Genomic DNA, 15323 nt, shown 5'->3' with positions numbered 1-15323 from the left:
CTAGCCAACATGTGGAAAGGAAAAAAAAAGGCATGAGAAAAACATTGCTTTACAAATCTTAAAACTTTATTATAAAGAAAAACTTAATATTTTGTGTATGAAATCATTGTCATGTTTACTGATAATCTGCCAAATTTTGTTAATGTAACCTTACTAATTTAAAAGTTATAGCATGAAATCTATAACAAGTACAAAATTGTTACAAGGTCCGTCCCACTGTGCTGAAAGAAGTTAATGTACTCTGGGGGATAGAGATTCTGATATATTGTGGCTCAGATTCGTATCCAACCATTGTTCTCTCCTGTTTGGATGTGCTCCTCTCATGTCTGTGACACCTCTTTTCACACTGGGTGAAGAATATACCTGGTACAGAAGTGGTGCAGTCTCTCATGTATGATCCTATAATGTGAGGATCTACTCCTTTAGGGTGTTCTTCAGATGCTTTTAAGGAATGATTCTTTGTTTTCCCTTGCACTGGTCCCTCCACCTATGTAACGTGGGATTCTAGCTATTTGTGAGAGGTAACGTACCATATCGGAAATTATAATTTTCCTATACTGAAAATATATTTCTGTTACCTCTTTTTACACTCCAACCCTCTTCCCCACTGAATACTCTGTTGCTTCCATTTTATTCCAAAATTTGATTTGATAGTTTGGTAGAATAGAGGGAGTCACATGCAACAGTAGAGTGTTGCACACTTCTATTGGTGCATATGAGATACAGTTGAACCATTTGATTGTAAGGTACATGGGAGCTCAAGGCTTGTGGCATGCGAAAAACTTTTTGCATATAGAGGACAGCACTGAAGGAGAATAACTATTTATGTGAGAGAAGGTAAGTACCTATCGGAATAATATTTTCACTATAGGAAAATTATAACTTTCAATTGATCATAGTATGAGTTTTGTTGTCCCTTGTAAGTTAGTAGGTTTATTATAATTTAAAGCTGATAATTGTACAGACCAGTGCTTGATAGAGATGTATTAAAGACTAAACAATCTGTCACTATTTTGAAATTAAAGATGGTGAAGGTGGGTATATAAATAAAAATGGCATCAGATTTATTTGTTTAGCATTAGTCAAAACAGCAGCAAGAGAATTTGTGAGACAAATGCATATTAATATTAGTGTTCAGTTTGTGTTTATCTTAATCTCACTGTATTTTTAACTAACCAAATTAGAAACCTCCAGATTGTATTTGTAAATGTAACTGTTCTTCTTTAAGGTTCTAAAGTTATCAGTGTGAAACAGCTAGAAGTTTGGAAATGAGCTAGGGGAACATCAACACCCATTATCATATACTCATGAACATTTGAAGATATATATATTCAGTGAAGAGTTTTTGTTTCAGTTAAAAAATCTCATAATATTAAAAAAAAATGGAAGTTAAATTTCTACGATCTTAAAAATCCACTTTAAATTAACATTTTTGTAATGTGTAAATAAAAGGTTTGGTGTTTGTGGATTATCTGACAGTATCATGTAAACCATGTAGAAACAGCTCTGTTATCTGAATTTATTGAGTTTTTTGGTTTTAATTTTTTTTTTTCGTACTTAATATTATACTGGTTTACTTGTGTTGACTAATGGATTTTTGTGGTTCTCAGTGGATAATTTCCTGAATTCAAGTGACAGAGAGACAATGACTGTAAAGGATCAGCTGATTAAGTTGTTAGAACTCTTGGATAAAGTTTCTTTTATCAAGCATGGAGGTAAACTTATGAAATACTTTGTTGTTTTATACTTTGTTTCATAAAAGCTGTTAAATTATTTTTGGCTAATGACATTTTGTTCAAATTTTACCAATTTTTATCACCCAAAAAGTACCGATTATAAGCAAGCCAGGATAAAAAAACATGTAAATATTAAGTTATAAATTGTTTTTTACATTTTAAAAGGACTAACTCTTCCATTGGGTTTAAAGGTCTCCTCAAGATTCACAGAGGCTCTAGCATACCCTCCTCCATTAATCCACAATCATTTCTATACCTATCCAAAGGGGGGGTCCAGCCAAAAACAAATCTTGTTGGGACACTCACCCATGACACCTGAGCATATGTGTGATGTTTGATCTCACAAGTCGAGTGAATGTACAAAACACAGTTTCAAACATTGGACCACTTTAAGATCCTGAATGGGGGCGAGGGACACAAACTCTGATGCCAGGTTCAGGTTCATTAACCTTGAAAATATTTTCCTAGACTCTCATCATGCTGGAATGATTCTAGATGAGCTCCTATTTTTTAGTAGTTGTTATAAAAGGAAATGATACCAAATGAGCAGACCGAGTTATTTCATTTTATGCAATATTTAACTTTGTAGATAAGTTCAACTGCAGGTAATTGGTATCAGTGGTGTTAAAGTTCTGACTGTAAACTTTTCTTTTTGTTTTTGAGCAAAGAATGAAAATAAAGTAGTTTGTAACCTAAATTTCTTCTGGAGTGTAAATTGTTTTCTTACGTACTAGCTTCAGACTAGTAGGCATAAGAAAGATACTAACCCAATCTGAAATTCTTCTAGCCCTACTATTTTTGTCAGATAATTAGGCTATATACACAACAGACTGGTGTTCCCGCCAGATTGAAAATAATACAGTTTTCTACAGTATATATGAGAGTACTACTGATGTAAAATCTGTGGACAGATTATCCAGTCTACATATGCGATGGATTAGTATTCCTGACATATTGAAAATAACATGATTTGAATCAGAATATATAAAACATTAAATCTTTAGGCAGGTTATTCTAACCTTTGTCTTCTTCCCATTCTACCCAGAAAAAAGATTGCAGAGTTTTGAGTGGTAGATTGAGACATTTTGCCAAAAACACAATTCTGTCATCTTATATCAATAAAATTGAATTGAAATATAACTATCCTACTCCCAGTGAAAAATAACCACATACATTAATGTGCTTTAAATATAAAACTAAATAATCAGACAATTAATGTACAAGTTAGTCATGGATATGTGTTTTTATATTACATTTATGATGGATTAGCCTGTTGTTGGTAAACAGGCTAGTGATCATACAAGAATATCATTGGGAAGACATTTAAGAATTTGAGAGAAAAAATAACAAATAATATTTTTGAAAGTTCTAATTACCAAATATAAATCTTAGATGTTACCTTAGTTCATTTTTCATGCACACACAACCAAACCAGCCCTGTGTTAGTACGTATAGAATTTACAGTGGTCTGAACTCAAAATTTGGTAGTCTTCGGCACTGTGCTAAAGGATTTTTACACATGTTTTTTGTACAGAATTTGTTTTTAATCATTGTACTTTATAAGGAAGGTTCATACAGTCTTCTCATTACTTAGTTTACTTTACATTTTATAGCTACCAGAGTGAAAAAACTGAAGACACTAAAGTTGGAGATTACAAAGGCTCGTAGAAAAATGTCCATGATGGCAAGTGGGATCGTGAACAGGAAACCGCGGCTAAGGTTTAGTGGAAGCGAAAGAGATTCAGAAGAAATATCTGGAACAGAGTCAGAACGAGAAAAACAATTCTCAGGTGACAGTTCTACAGCAGGAGAAACATTATCCTGTGAAAAACTGTCTGAGAAAAATACTTCAGAAAAGAAAGAGCTTGGACTATTGAAATCTGGAGAAACTCCAGGGCCAGTTGTTAGAAATCGCCGGAAAGGAAAGTTCCTTCCTCCTTTGATAATACCTAAGAAAGGTAAGGATGAATTGTTCAATATAAGATTGAATTTAAGTGGATAAGCATTCGAACTAATGCTGCAAATTTGCCAGTCATTTAAACTTTACCACCTTAGTTCCATGAGCAAGGAAGCTAGTAGAAAAGTATGTGAAGCTGATATCAAACAAAAGTGATGTTTAGTGCTACACGTCGCACCAGGTACATTTGTATTAGATGAACGGTTTGCATGTTATGGCTCAAAGTAGTGGGGGAAGCACATCCCATACCCACATCTTTAGCATTGCTGGGTGCCTTTGTTATTGATGCATGAACGTATACTTGACTGTTTTAGAACAGCTGTTTTGAGATTTTGTAGTTTGTGTTAACCTAGCTAGATCACTAATAAAAGATGTAAACTAACAAATTCTGATATGATCTGCCATCTAAGCATTGCTAAAACATTTTATTGCTCATCACACCAGTCTATATACTCCTCCAATTTTGCACCATCTTAAATATGTACATATCATGTGATTATTCTCCACCAATAATATTGTGACCTATTTTGGCGCCACTATCTCCCTCTGCTATTCCCACCTAATCCTCACTTTCTCGGTTGGCACAGATTCGTTTAGATGTGCGTATTTTTGCATGTTGCTGCCGTTTGTGATTGTGCTTCTTTGCCATTTAAATTTTTTTCTAACAGTTTTCATGTGCTATGTTTTCATTCAATTGTTTCTACAATATATTTTTTGCATTTGTATCTTGTTACCAAATTATTCGTGAACTTTGTATGAACTTGCGATTCCATGTATTGTCTATGGTAGTTCCTGTTACAGTTGACAATTCTACTGGTATGACTTCCCAGGAATTGGGGTCGACTTTAGCTGCAAAGGAGGTACAGGCCTTAATTCACAGGAAGCTAGATACATATGTTTGGCTAGTGATCTATTTTTCCTTTTCAACCTGTCAATGTTGCTGAAGGTGAAGACAATCAAGAAGACAATTTGGACTCTGTTTTTCTGGCTCCTTCTTATTTTGGTTAGTCACACTCTACACTTCTTCAGGAGATTTCACCTTTCACACCTTTTTTTACAGCTTGTTACTTAGGTCAACAGCCGATTCATATTCAGTTTTTTCTGTATGTTCTAGACGAGGGTGATTTCTTTTTTCCTGCTTCTGTTGCCATACCTCCTTGTCATTCACTTTGGCAGAGGTTTGTTCTTCTCTTTTCTTCCTATTGCTTCCAGATCTTATAGTGAATCTGTGGTAAGTTTTCAACTTGTACACTTCACCTCTGGTTATGATACTCGTGGTAGGCGCAGCTCAAATACCCTTTGTCCTTCTTTACGCAAGGAAGTATTAAGTATTTCATAGCATCAGTTCTCAAACTTTGATAAGTTAAAAATGTATGCATCCTTTGTTGTCTTAAGTTCATTTAGATTTATTGTAAATTAGATATTGATTGTTACTTTGTTTTCTAGGTAATTTTAGTCAGATTACATGTTTGTTATTATTGTTGCTTACTTTGTAGCCTAGGTAAATTTTGGTGATTTCTCAGTTTGATATTAATAAGTACTTTGTTAACTTGGTATGTTTAGATAGTTTGTACTTTACATACCATTCCCACCAGTAACATATAATTCTTTGTTCTATCTGAACAATTTTTTTTGTCATTGTCCTAATTTTTTTGCATTACTACATTGCTGATGTGTTTGTTTCTTTCCTACGTTCATGATACTAGAAACCAATTTTTTTTCCTTGTACTCTATAATTTGGGGTTTATCCCCACAGTACCCACATGATTGATAGTTATTTATAGCTAGAAACTGAGTGTTCCTGTTTAGGGCCCTACCGTGTGGACTAACCTCGGCTCCTTATGTGTCTTGCCGGTTGGTAAGAACTTTTCCCGACATTTTCACTCAATAGGACTTCACACTCATCATTAAATGGAGGACTAGCTCCTGTTCACTTCTTCCTATTCACAATCTGGAGACCATACTTGTCTGCTTCTACAAGAATCAGCATGAGGGTTCCTGATAAAGGTGGAGAAGTCTGTTCTTACCCCCAATCAATACCTTGTTCATTTGGGAGTTTTCTTCAATTCCACCCACAGCTGGGCACAGCCATCTCCTACTCATTTTTGGGATTTGGAGCAAGCAGTGCACAAGGCCCTCACCTCACATTCTCTCACAGCTCTATCTTTTTTTTTTTGGAATGTGGGCTTTCTTGGGAGTTCTCATTCCCATGGGTCGAGCTCATATGTGTTTCCTTCAGTAGACACTCCTTGATCAGTGGAACTTCTACTTGGACCATCTTTCCCAGTCAGGGCCAACCTGGCTTTGTGGCTAGACAGGGGTTCTGCTTACTCTACCTCATCCAGATTTACTGCTGTTCACGGATGCACCTTTAGAGGGTTGGGGTGCTTACCTCGACTCTCGGGAGGTTTCCAGTCTCTTATCAGTTGAGGAGTCTTATCTCCATATCACCATTCTCAAATTTATGATGGTTCATCGAGCTTTGTCTCACTTCCTTCCTCTTCTGCAGGGGAGGGTGGTTATGGTACACTCCAGTTATTTATATCCCCAAGCAAGGTGGAACCAAATCCAGATCTCTGCACTTTCAGACCCTGGATCTTCTTTTCTGGGCCACCAGTCACCACATGGTTGTCTTAGCTTGCCATGTTCCTGGTGCCCTGAATCTGGTTGCAGATCATTTATCTTGACCCAACAAGATTCTCCCATGAAGTGGTCCCTCGATCCACAGGTCCTTTGGTGGGTGTGTTCTCCTAATTCTTCACCTAGTTGTTTGACAAAGGCTTGTCTGCTTGGACTGTGTCTAGCTGTCGGACAGCCTTGTCGAACACCTTCAGTTTCTCCAAGTGTTGTAAGGTCTTCTCTGTCATTTCTCTCCTTTTTTGCTCTTTTCAAGTTTGTCTTCCATGTTGCTTTGATTTGCCTGACTGGGATCTCAATATGGTCCTTTGTGCCCTTTTCCATACTGCCTTTGAACCTTTGTCTATGTGTTTCATGTGACATCTCTCACTCAAGACCTATTTCCTTCCACTCCTTACTTGTGGATGTTGTCTATCAGGTACTTATGCTATTAACATTACCCTTATCCTCTACCGTTCCTCTTATGTCATCCTATATCCCGGCTGTTCCTTCCTTTCTAAGACCTATGCTGCCCGTGAAGGTGGTTTGGCTTTTATCACCCATTTCCTTACCTTCCATCTCTCACCTGTATTTTCTTTCCAATCCTGATCAGTTTCTTTGTCCAGTTCACTTCTTATTGTGTTATGTGACATGTATTGCCTCCTTTCAGGGCTTACATTCCCAACTTTTTATTCCTTGGAACCCCTTCTGTTTCCCCCGAGCTATCCCATGTCACGCTAACTGGTTGGGGTTCGTCAGCTTGTTAGGCTGGCATATTTGGACTTATCCATGGAAGATTGCCATTTCCACAGCATTTCTTCTCCTTAGGTTAGTGGATTTATCCTGATTGTATATATATAATGAAATTTTTCATGTAGAGTTTAAAATTTATAAAAATTTTCCTTTCTTTTTAATCTGTAGAGTGTAATGAAAGTACCGGACAAGAATCTTTATTGACATCTCCCGTATCTCCAAGCCAGTCACAATTCCCTTCTTCTCAGCATTACACTCGAGCTTCAAAAACAAAGTCTCCAGGAAAGCCAGCAATGACAGTACAAAAGTCTCCGAAGGTGCCTAGACATAGTTGTGAGTCAACTCCTGATTCTAGGATGGACAACGTCAACCTTCCTGACCAAGTAATGCTACCCCCCTGTCTAACTCCTTGCAAGCCTCCTTCAACAGAATCTCTGGCACCTCCACCATTAACCAGTCCACCACCCAGTCCTCCGGCAACACGATCTACAAGAAGCGGAATACCTTTCTCACCCAGATCACATCGGGGTCTCCTTACTCCACCTGTGCTTGAACCTCAGGTTCCCCTAACTCCAGTCCAGTGGGAGGAGAAGGACAGTGTTAAAAGTGAAGATTCTTTATCTGGTCGAGGTATTCAAGCTCTATTTATTTTATTGCATTAGATAGAATTTTAGTTATGTTTCTGGACATCAAGAATATCATGATAGGATGAACAATTATAGTGGTAGTTTGACTGAAAGATGCAGTAAATGTAAAGAAAAATCCAAACGTCTGCTTGTAATGACATATTTTAAATGTCAGCAAATTTTATACAGGACAATACGTTAAAAAGTGTAGCGACTGTAAATTTTTAGAGTTTTACTTTAAAAGTTCACATTTTGGTTATTTTTTTATAAATTTTCTTTCAGTTTGGCTGATTATATTCTGGAGTTAATACTGTTACGTTACCCATAATTAACATCAATGGTGAAGTAATCATATTACTTGATTCTTACTAGCCTGATTGCAGACTTAAAGCATGAACATATCTTACTATATTATAGTAGGTTTATTTGTGTTTAACTTTCTTAAAAGATAAAGCTTACATTGCTGCGGTGTTTTTTGTGTAAATATCTTGTTTCTCGGATTTTTAGCCTTTAGTTATTTTACAAAGATGCATTAATTCTTGCGAATGTCTTGTCTTAGTTATGTAACATTGGATCTTCAAATGTGTTAGGTTTTAAAAGAGTGTAGGCCTAATTAAATGTTCAGAATTAACAGACAGCTTGTCTACACTGCCTTTCTTTCACAAGTTTTTCTAAAGTGTTGAATACAAATTGTATAACTTAAGACATTCATAAATGTTGATAATTTTTGAAGTTGTTTGTTTATCGAGTGGAACTTATTGCTGGAAGACTTCACGGTTTAGTAAAATAAGAATGAATCGGGCTACATCAAAATTTGTAATTACAGGCCAAGATTTTTTAGAGTATCTTGTGGCTTGTTATACGCATAACACTTGTTTCATTGAACCACAATGGAGAGGGTTCTTTTGTAGTGCAGTATCAAATATTCTTGTGCTATGTTGGTGGTGGGTTCAGCTCACTTTTGGATAGTGTTAGGGTTGTTTTTGGCAGCATAAGATGGACTGTTATAGTAATAAGATTTGGTCTCATACACAGGAAGGAGTATGAAGCAGAGAACATTCTCTTTGCCTGATGAAAAAGAAGTTACTCATGTCAGAAGGTCATTCAGAGTCAGTACTTTGAGACAGACGTCTGAGAGAGAGAGAGAAAGGCTTTGTGAACAGCAGGAATTGGAGAAGAATACATCTGAGAAAAAGATGAGGAAGGAGAACAGAAGTAGAAGTGAAAGAGGTAAAAAAAGATCGTGGTCAGAAAGTGATATTCTAGGAAGTACTGTAAAAAAAGGTGGGTAATTGTAGTTAGATAATATTTAAGAAGACTTAATCTTAGGATAGTACTTTCTAAGGTTTTATGAAAAAATACAGATTATTTTGTTAGGGCCAAATATTAAGGAAAGCTTACAAAGCATAAAATAATTTTATTTTCTGTTCCAGAATACTAGATTTCAGGGATAATGGTGTAGTAAAGACAAACATCCATTTTATTTATATATAAAAAAAGATGGTATAAGATAATTTGATTTAACCCATTTAGTGCACACCAACGTATCACATTTAAAAATTAAAGTAAAAATATTAATTCTACCTGTATTTCAACACATTAAATTAAAAAATTTTTGAGATTTGGTATTTTGTAGTTTTGTAACATTTATTTAACGTAATTCACAAAGAAAAAATTAAGAATATATTACATCTTTGTTTTCTGCTCCCGTCAGTAATGCATTTAACATTTTACTTCTTAGAATGCCTTTGCCCATCCCAAAGTAAAGATTCATATTTGGTATGAAACTGTCATTCCTTCTTGGGTTTTGTTACTACAGTCCTTCTTTTCCCTTCATTTAAATATTAAAACCTTCTTACCGATAAAACTTGTGTACTTGAGAATGTTTGTAGCAGTTTTAAAAAAACTCTTCCTCACTGTAAAAGCTTTGTAATAAAACAATACTTATAATCAGTAATTAAACTCAAAACGAAAATATTAATAGTTATTGTTTGTTTTTATATTTTATACAAGATGTCATTAAAAATAATCATCCCAAAGCCAAGAAGAAAATAATTTCTTGTATTGTGATTAGTAATTTGTGTGATGACTTATGTTGTTATTGTATGATGGCTTTATTCTTGCTGTATGTTTAGTTCTGTTTGTTTCGGTGCTGAAAATATAATCTCAAAGTGTTCTTTCTTAAGTTGAGCATCACACTCTTGTTCGTGCAGCAGGACTTGCAAGTTATTATAAGAGCTAGTTAATGAATGCTCTTTAATTCTTTGTTATAGACATAAGATTGTGGATCTGATATTGCTCTTGTAGCACTGAGGACAGGTATGTTTATACACAGTTAGTGATCTTTAGATTTAAGGACTTTTGTCCTTGGTTGAAAAAAGGCTATAAATCTTGAAAGCATTTTTGAAGAAAATATGAAGGTTAATCAGTGGATGTGCATTTCCCAAAAGTTTTATAATGGGATCTTTTATGATCTGTCACCAGTAATATTCAAAAATCTCTGAATAAACACTGTGATTCCTTCAACTGTAAACAGACTGACCAAACACTTGTTGTTAAACTATATTAGTGATAGATCGTTTATCCTATTCCAAAAGTTTTATAATGGAATCTTTTATGATAAATTATCTGTACCAGTAATATCTGAAAATCTCTGAATAAATCACTGTGATTCTTTCAACTGTAAACAGACTGACCAAACACTTGTTGTTAAACTATATTAGTGATAGATCGTTTATCCTATTCCAAAAGTTTTATAATGGAATCTTTTATGATAAATTATCTGTAACCACTAATATTTGAAAATCTCTGAATAAATCACTGTGATTCTTTCAACTGTAAACAGACTGACCAAACACTTGTTGTTAATCTATATTGGTGATAGATCGTTTGTCTTAAAGGATCAACTTATACAACTTTTGGGGAATGCATATTCGCAGAATAATTTTGTCTTATCTTTAGAATTCCTTTCACGAGTTACAGCCTCTTTAACCCCCATACATTAATGGTTGTGTATCAGTATTCTTGTCCTTAGTGCTATATTAGGTCCACGATCCAATATTTATAACAAAGAACAAGGGAACATTTACCTATCTATAACACCTCATAGATGCTACTTCATGCACAAGAACTCTCTTGCATAACTATTTTTCATACAAAGTATGATGCTGAAATCATGAACGAACAGCTTGAGATTTTAATTTCACCGTTGAATGAAACAGAACTATCTTAAGAGAGAGAGAACAACCATCAGTACAATGAAATCTTCACAAATCATCATCCATTAAAAAAAACCTCAAATGAATTTTGTATTCCACAAAAAAACTGTTTTATAAAAATGATAAAGAAAAAAAAAAACCTTTCAAATAAAATTGAATTGTTTTAACTAAATGTGTAGAAGACAGCATGGTCAGTCTTCCGCATAGATGTGGAGTGATACAGTTATGGTTAAATATGTAATGGTGAGATAAAGAAAAATATTTATAATAAACATCACTTACTTTGTTTATTACTGTTTACAGCTTACAGTGACTATTACATGCACATCTTTTTTTTTAAAGAAAATGAAGAGAAGAGAATTGCCAGATGAAAAGGAGTCCCCATTACACTAATTGCTATTAGCAGCTCACGATCTTCCACAGTTAACCTGCTTTGTTTTACCATATTTTTTGTATTGTGAACCATTGTCAGTAATTTATTGCTCTGATTGAAAGGTTGTACATACGCACATACCATATGCAGATGTGAATATTTATATAATGTAATCACACTTCACAATGTACACATTATCTTGTATCTACTTCTATACTTTTTCATAAATAAATTTCATGGTATAAATAAGTGTGAGGGAATATTTAACAGTTTGATTAGACACAGAATTGTCTTAGTCTTGAGGAAAAAAAGGGAGTTTAAATTATTTGAAGTGACTTAAGCAAAAGTAGTATCAAGTAATAATTCTGATACAATATCTTATCTCCCCTCACTTAATAGCTTCTCTCAGTGCTGCCTTCTATATGTACACATTTTTTTCACTCTCCATTAGGCTTGAAAATCCCACCTCTCCCACATTCAACGGGGTTCTACTGCGTCTTCACATGCAATAAGCATGCAGAAAACCTCCACCAATAGCAGTATCCCACACACTCCTGATGCAAGTTACTCCTTCTATACTATTACAGCCTAACCTTCACTTCTAGTTTAGACACAGTTGTGTTCAGATGTTACAACATTTTGCTCATGTTTTCAACTTTAAACTGGATTTTTTTTTCTTGAAGTAGTAGTTTAACGTATGACTTTGAATGAAAGTAAACTTAACTTTTAGTGGAATTACCTCATTTGAAACATGAATTCTGAATTTTATGCCACGAATATCGCTGTCGTGACTACTACTACTTAGTCTGTTGTTTCTCAGATTTCAGGTTCTACACTTGTGGCTGAGGAGGTCTCGGCCTTAGTTTGATGGGAGTTTGAACACTTTTCTCCTTCTCCTACAGGGTCATGTCCTTTATAGGTTGTGGAACCTGCTCAGTGGTAATTGGTGCCTGTTCAAGTATACTAATTGGCTATCAGCTGCAAGATCTGCACTGTATGGCCTATTACACAAGAGTATGCATATTACTGACAGGGGTACCCTGGCACACCACCTCTAAGGGAATGGGACCTGTAGGCTGGTATAGCAAGGAGCTGGATTAGGCTAATGGTTGGCTGGGGCACCCCACTAGCTCAACCTACTGGGGCTTGACCCACCAACCTACATATATACACCTCTCTCCAGGCCAATAACACACACTGTTGCAATGGGGTGTTCCATGAAACTGATAGTAGGTTCACCTTGTGGTATATTGCATCATAATTGTGCCTGTCCCAGACTGTACTAACTCATGGACTATTATGAGTGAAGCAGAAGGGGTTGCTGTCCATCCCTGCCATTTCTTTGATTGAATAAATTGAGAATGGTCTACTTTTCAAATTAGGGTTACTGTGGTCACCCATTTCACAGTTGCTGGTGTAGTTCTTCTCTGGACTCTCCACTGCCCCCCTTCCTGCAAGTGGAGTACAAGAGTCCTTACCACTTCTTAGTTTCTAGCCACTGGGATGGTGGACATGGAGGTTTCTTCCTGAATGTGCTCCTCAATCCTATTCAGTAGAGAATAGGGCAGTGGTGTTTTGCCAGTCTTGATGCTGTAGATCCTCCCACTTATTCGTAAACTGGAGTAGATCCACCAAAATGCAGTTCACCCTTCTGGTTGGGACCCCTCATCCCACCATTCATTTCCTGGATGGTAGGTTTTGGATTAGAACTAGATCAGCCGACACAAGTCCTCATGCATGTGTTGGTCAGAATCCCTCATCCTACCATGAACACGATGTACTAGTTGGTCAGTGTATCCCCAGTGTACCTCCTCCATCAAGCTGAAGCTTGAGAATTTGGTTTTGCAAGGAGCTGGACTTGCTGACAGGTACTCTGGTTGGCTGGAGTAACCCTGGCATATACCACCTACGGGTCGCGACTTGTAAGTTCTGGTAGTTCATGGAGCTGGGCCAGAAACTAGAAGTCTGGTTTTGCATTTGAGTGTTAATCATCACACAGGCACTTCTCTGTCTACTGTCACTTGGATGCCGAGTTCCTGAGTGGTTGGTGTTGGTTGAGGATTTGTGAACATGTGCCCTGTATAGACAAATGGGACAGAACAGTTTTCCTTCTGTCTCATAGGCTTGAGGTGAAGATGGTAGGGACCCTCTTCCTACCACAGAGCGGAAGATAAATATCGATGCCACCTGGTTTTGGACTGGAGTTGACCCACCAAGTACGGTCTAACATGCCCTAGTCATTATACACTGTAGGGCATATCTTTGGCTGGGAACCCTCCATCCTACAATCTTCTGGGTGTCGGTTCCTGGGAGTTCAGTTTTAGTGTTGAGCTGGACTAACCAACATGTATGCAGTCTAGGTTGTGCTACACCTATTTTCCACCTAATTCTATAACACTTACTACCTCATTGGGCATGGATTATACCTGGTACAGATGTGTTGGGTCTCCCACGGGTGTGTTTCTCTCTCAGTAGAGTCACACTCCACTTTCCGAAGGGTGCTTATCTAGGTAACTTTTGCACTGGTCCCTCCATCTTTTCATTGTAGGATTCTACACTGAAAATATATTTCTGATAGGTACTTACTTCTTCTCACACTTCCCAACCTTCCTGTGCTTCTTTTGTTAGGTTGGGCTAAATAGTATAAAAGGACTAACTTGTGTCAGGAGAGTGTTTCTTGCTCCTATTGGTGGAGGGTTGCTGCTTGCAAAGATGCAGTAGATTCACGTTGAATGTGGGGTAGATGGGAGTTTCAAGTCTAGTGGCAAGCAAAAAAATGTGTGCGTATAGAGGGCAGCACTGAATGAGAGAAGCTTCTATGTGAGAGAGGTAGGTAGGTAGGTACCTATCAGAAATATATTTGACAGTGTAGAAAAATATTAACTCTTACAATTTTGAATAGACAACTTGTAACTTGTTAGCATGTGCTTTTGTGGATGTGTGCAACACTTATGTGCACTTCTTTTTTGAATGAAATCTTTGCTTTTTATCCTTTTCTTAGAGTTCTTAAAAAAACACAAAAAAACTTTTTCTTCATTCATTGAGTAGCACAGTATAAAACTACTTTCCAGTAGTAATAAAGCATAAGATTACTGTATTAGTAGTAGTAGTCTTGTGGATTTATTTCAATGTACAGGATTTTATTATAAGGTTAGGTGTTGTAATATAATGTTCATTACTTTAACTAAACCTCAGAGAGTTGTAACAATTAACAGGTAATAATGGAACGATGATAAAAGAAATTCCAGTGCCAAAAATAATTGTCGCTAGGAACACTGGTTATGAAATTTGTGTTTCTTGTTTTATAATGTTTGCTGTAGCCACCATTCGTGTTTCTATTCTTGTTTTATAATGTTTGCTCTAGCCACCATTTGTGTTCCTATTTGCTTGCATTCAGTAGTCAGTATAATTTCACTGTTGGACAACATTGTTCTATTTTTGACAGTGGCATATGGCATCTAATGCGAACTTTCATATCTTTAAAGGTAGAGGGTACAACTAATGGCTTGAGGTGGGCCCACTACCAAACAATGAGCAGGGATACAAACTGCAGACCATGCTGGCTATGTGTATGAAAAATATCTGATTATTGCTCGGCAACTGAAAGCATGTCTGATCATGTTCTTGACAGTCTGTGCAGTGTGAAGTGGTGAGGCACCATCTTGAATAAAGAGTTTTTACTCAAAACTCATCTAGCTTAAGTGTAGGAATGACAGTGTGGTCCAATGTAGATCACAGTATTTACCATTTACTTACACTGTGTGAAATTTATTGAGAGTTCCTCAAAGAAATGAGTCTTAGTGTGAAGCTTACCTGTAACTCCAAAACTCACTGTAGCCTTATAATTAGGCCGGGGCAATGTGCATGTGTTTTTGTCCAATGAATATGATTACTGGCTAAATGAATGCAGATTGAATTGAATTCTGACATGCGAGATGCTGATTTTACAAAAACTTGGGTATGCAAATTTCATGATCAGTGCCTCTTATTCTTGATAGCGGAGTCTTCTAATCATCTTAATAATTCCTTTACTAAATATTATAA

At 36.3% G+C, this 15323-nt stretch overlaps 1 protein-coding gene across 2 annotated transcripts in view; it reads left to right on the top strand.

Moving 5' to 3' along the window:
* The window catches only part of LOC106472587 (peregrin-like), a 48661-nt gene extending 34282 nt beyond the window's left edge, over positions 1-14379 (top strand). Inside the window, exons 11-15 of one of the 2 annotated variants that reach the window (XM_022401150.1) lie at positions 1611-1715; positions 3350-3694; positions 7231-7692; positions 8724-8918; positions 11249-14379. In XM_022401150.1, coding sequence (XP_022256858.1) covers positions 1611-1715; positions 3350-3694; positions 7231-7692; positions 8724-8918; positions 11249-11277 — 1136 coding nt within the window. In that variant the 3' untranslated portion in view covers positions 11278-14379. Of the gene's footprint in view, positions 1-1610; positions 1716-3349; positions 3695-7230; positions 7693-8723; positions 8973-11248 lie in introns of both variants that reach the window. The other variant, XM_013933243.2, reaches the window with a different exon arrangement.
* Positions 14380-15323: the final 944 nt, after the last annotated feature.

Source organism: Limulus polyphemus, unplaced genomic scaffold, assembly GCF_000517525.1.
Source record: "Limulus polyphemus unplaced genomic scaffold, Limulus_polyphemus-2.1.2 Scaffold5446, whole genome shotgun sequence".
In the NCBI taxonomy this organism is placed as follows: Eukaryota; Metazoa; Arthropoda; class Merostomata; order Xiphosura; family Limulidae; genus Limulus; species Limulus polyphemus.
The sequence above is the reverse complement of the archived record's forward strand: the minus strand, read 5'-3'. Positions and strand labels throughout refer to the sequence as shown.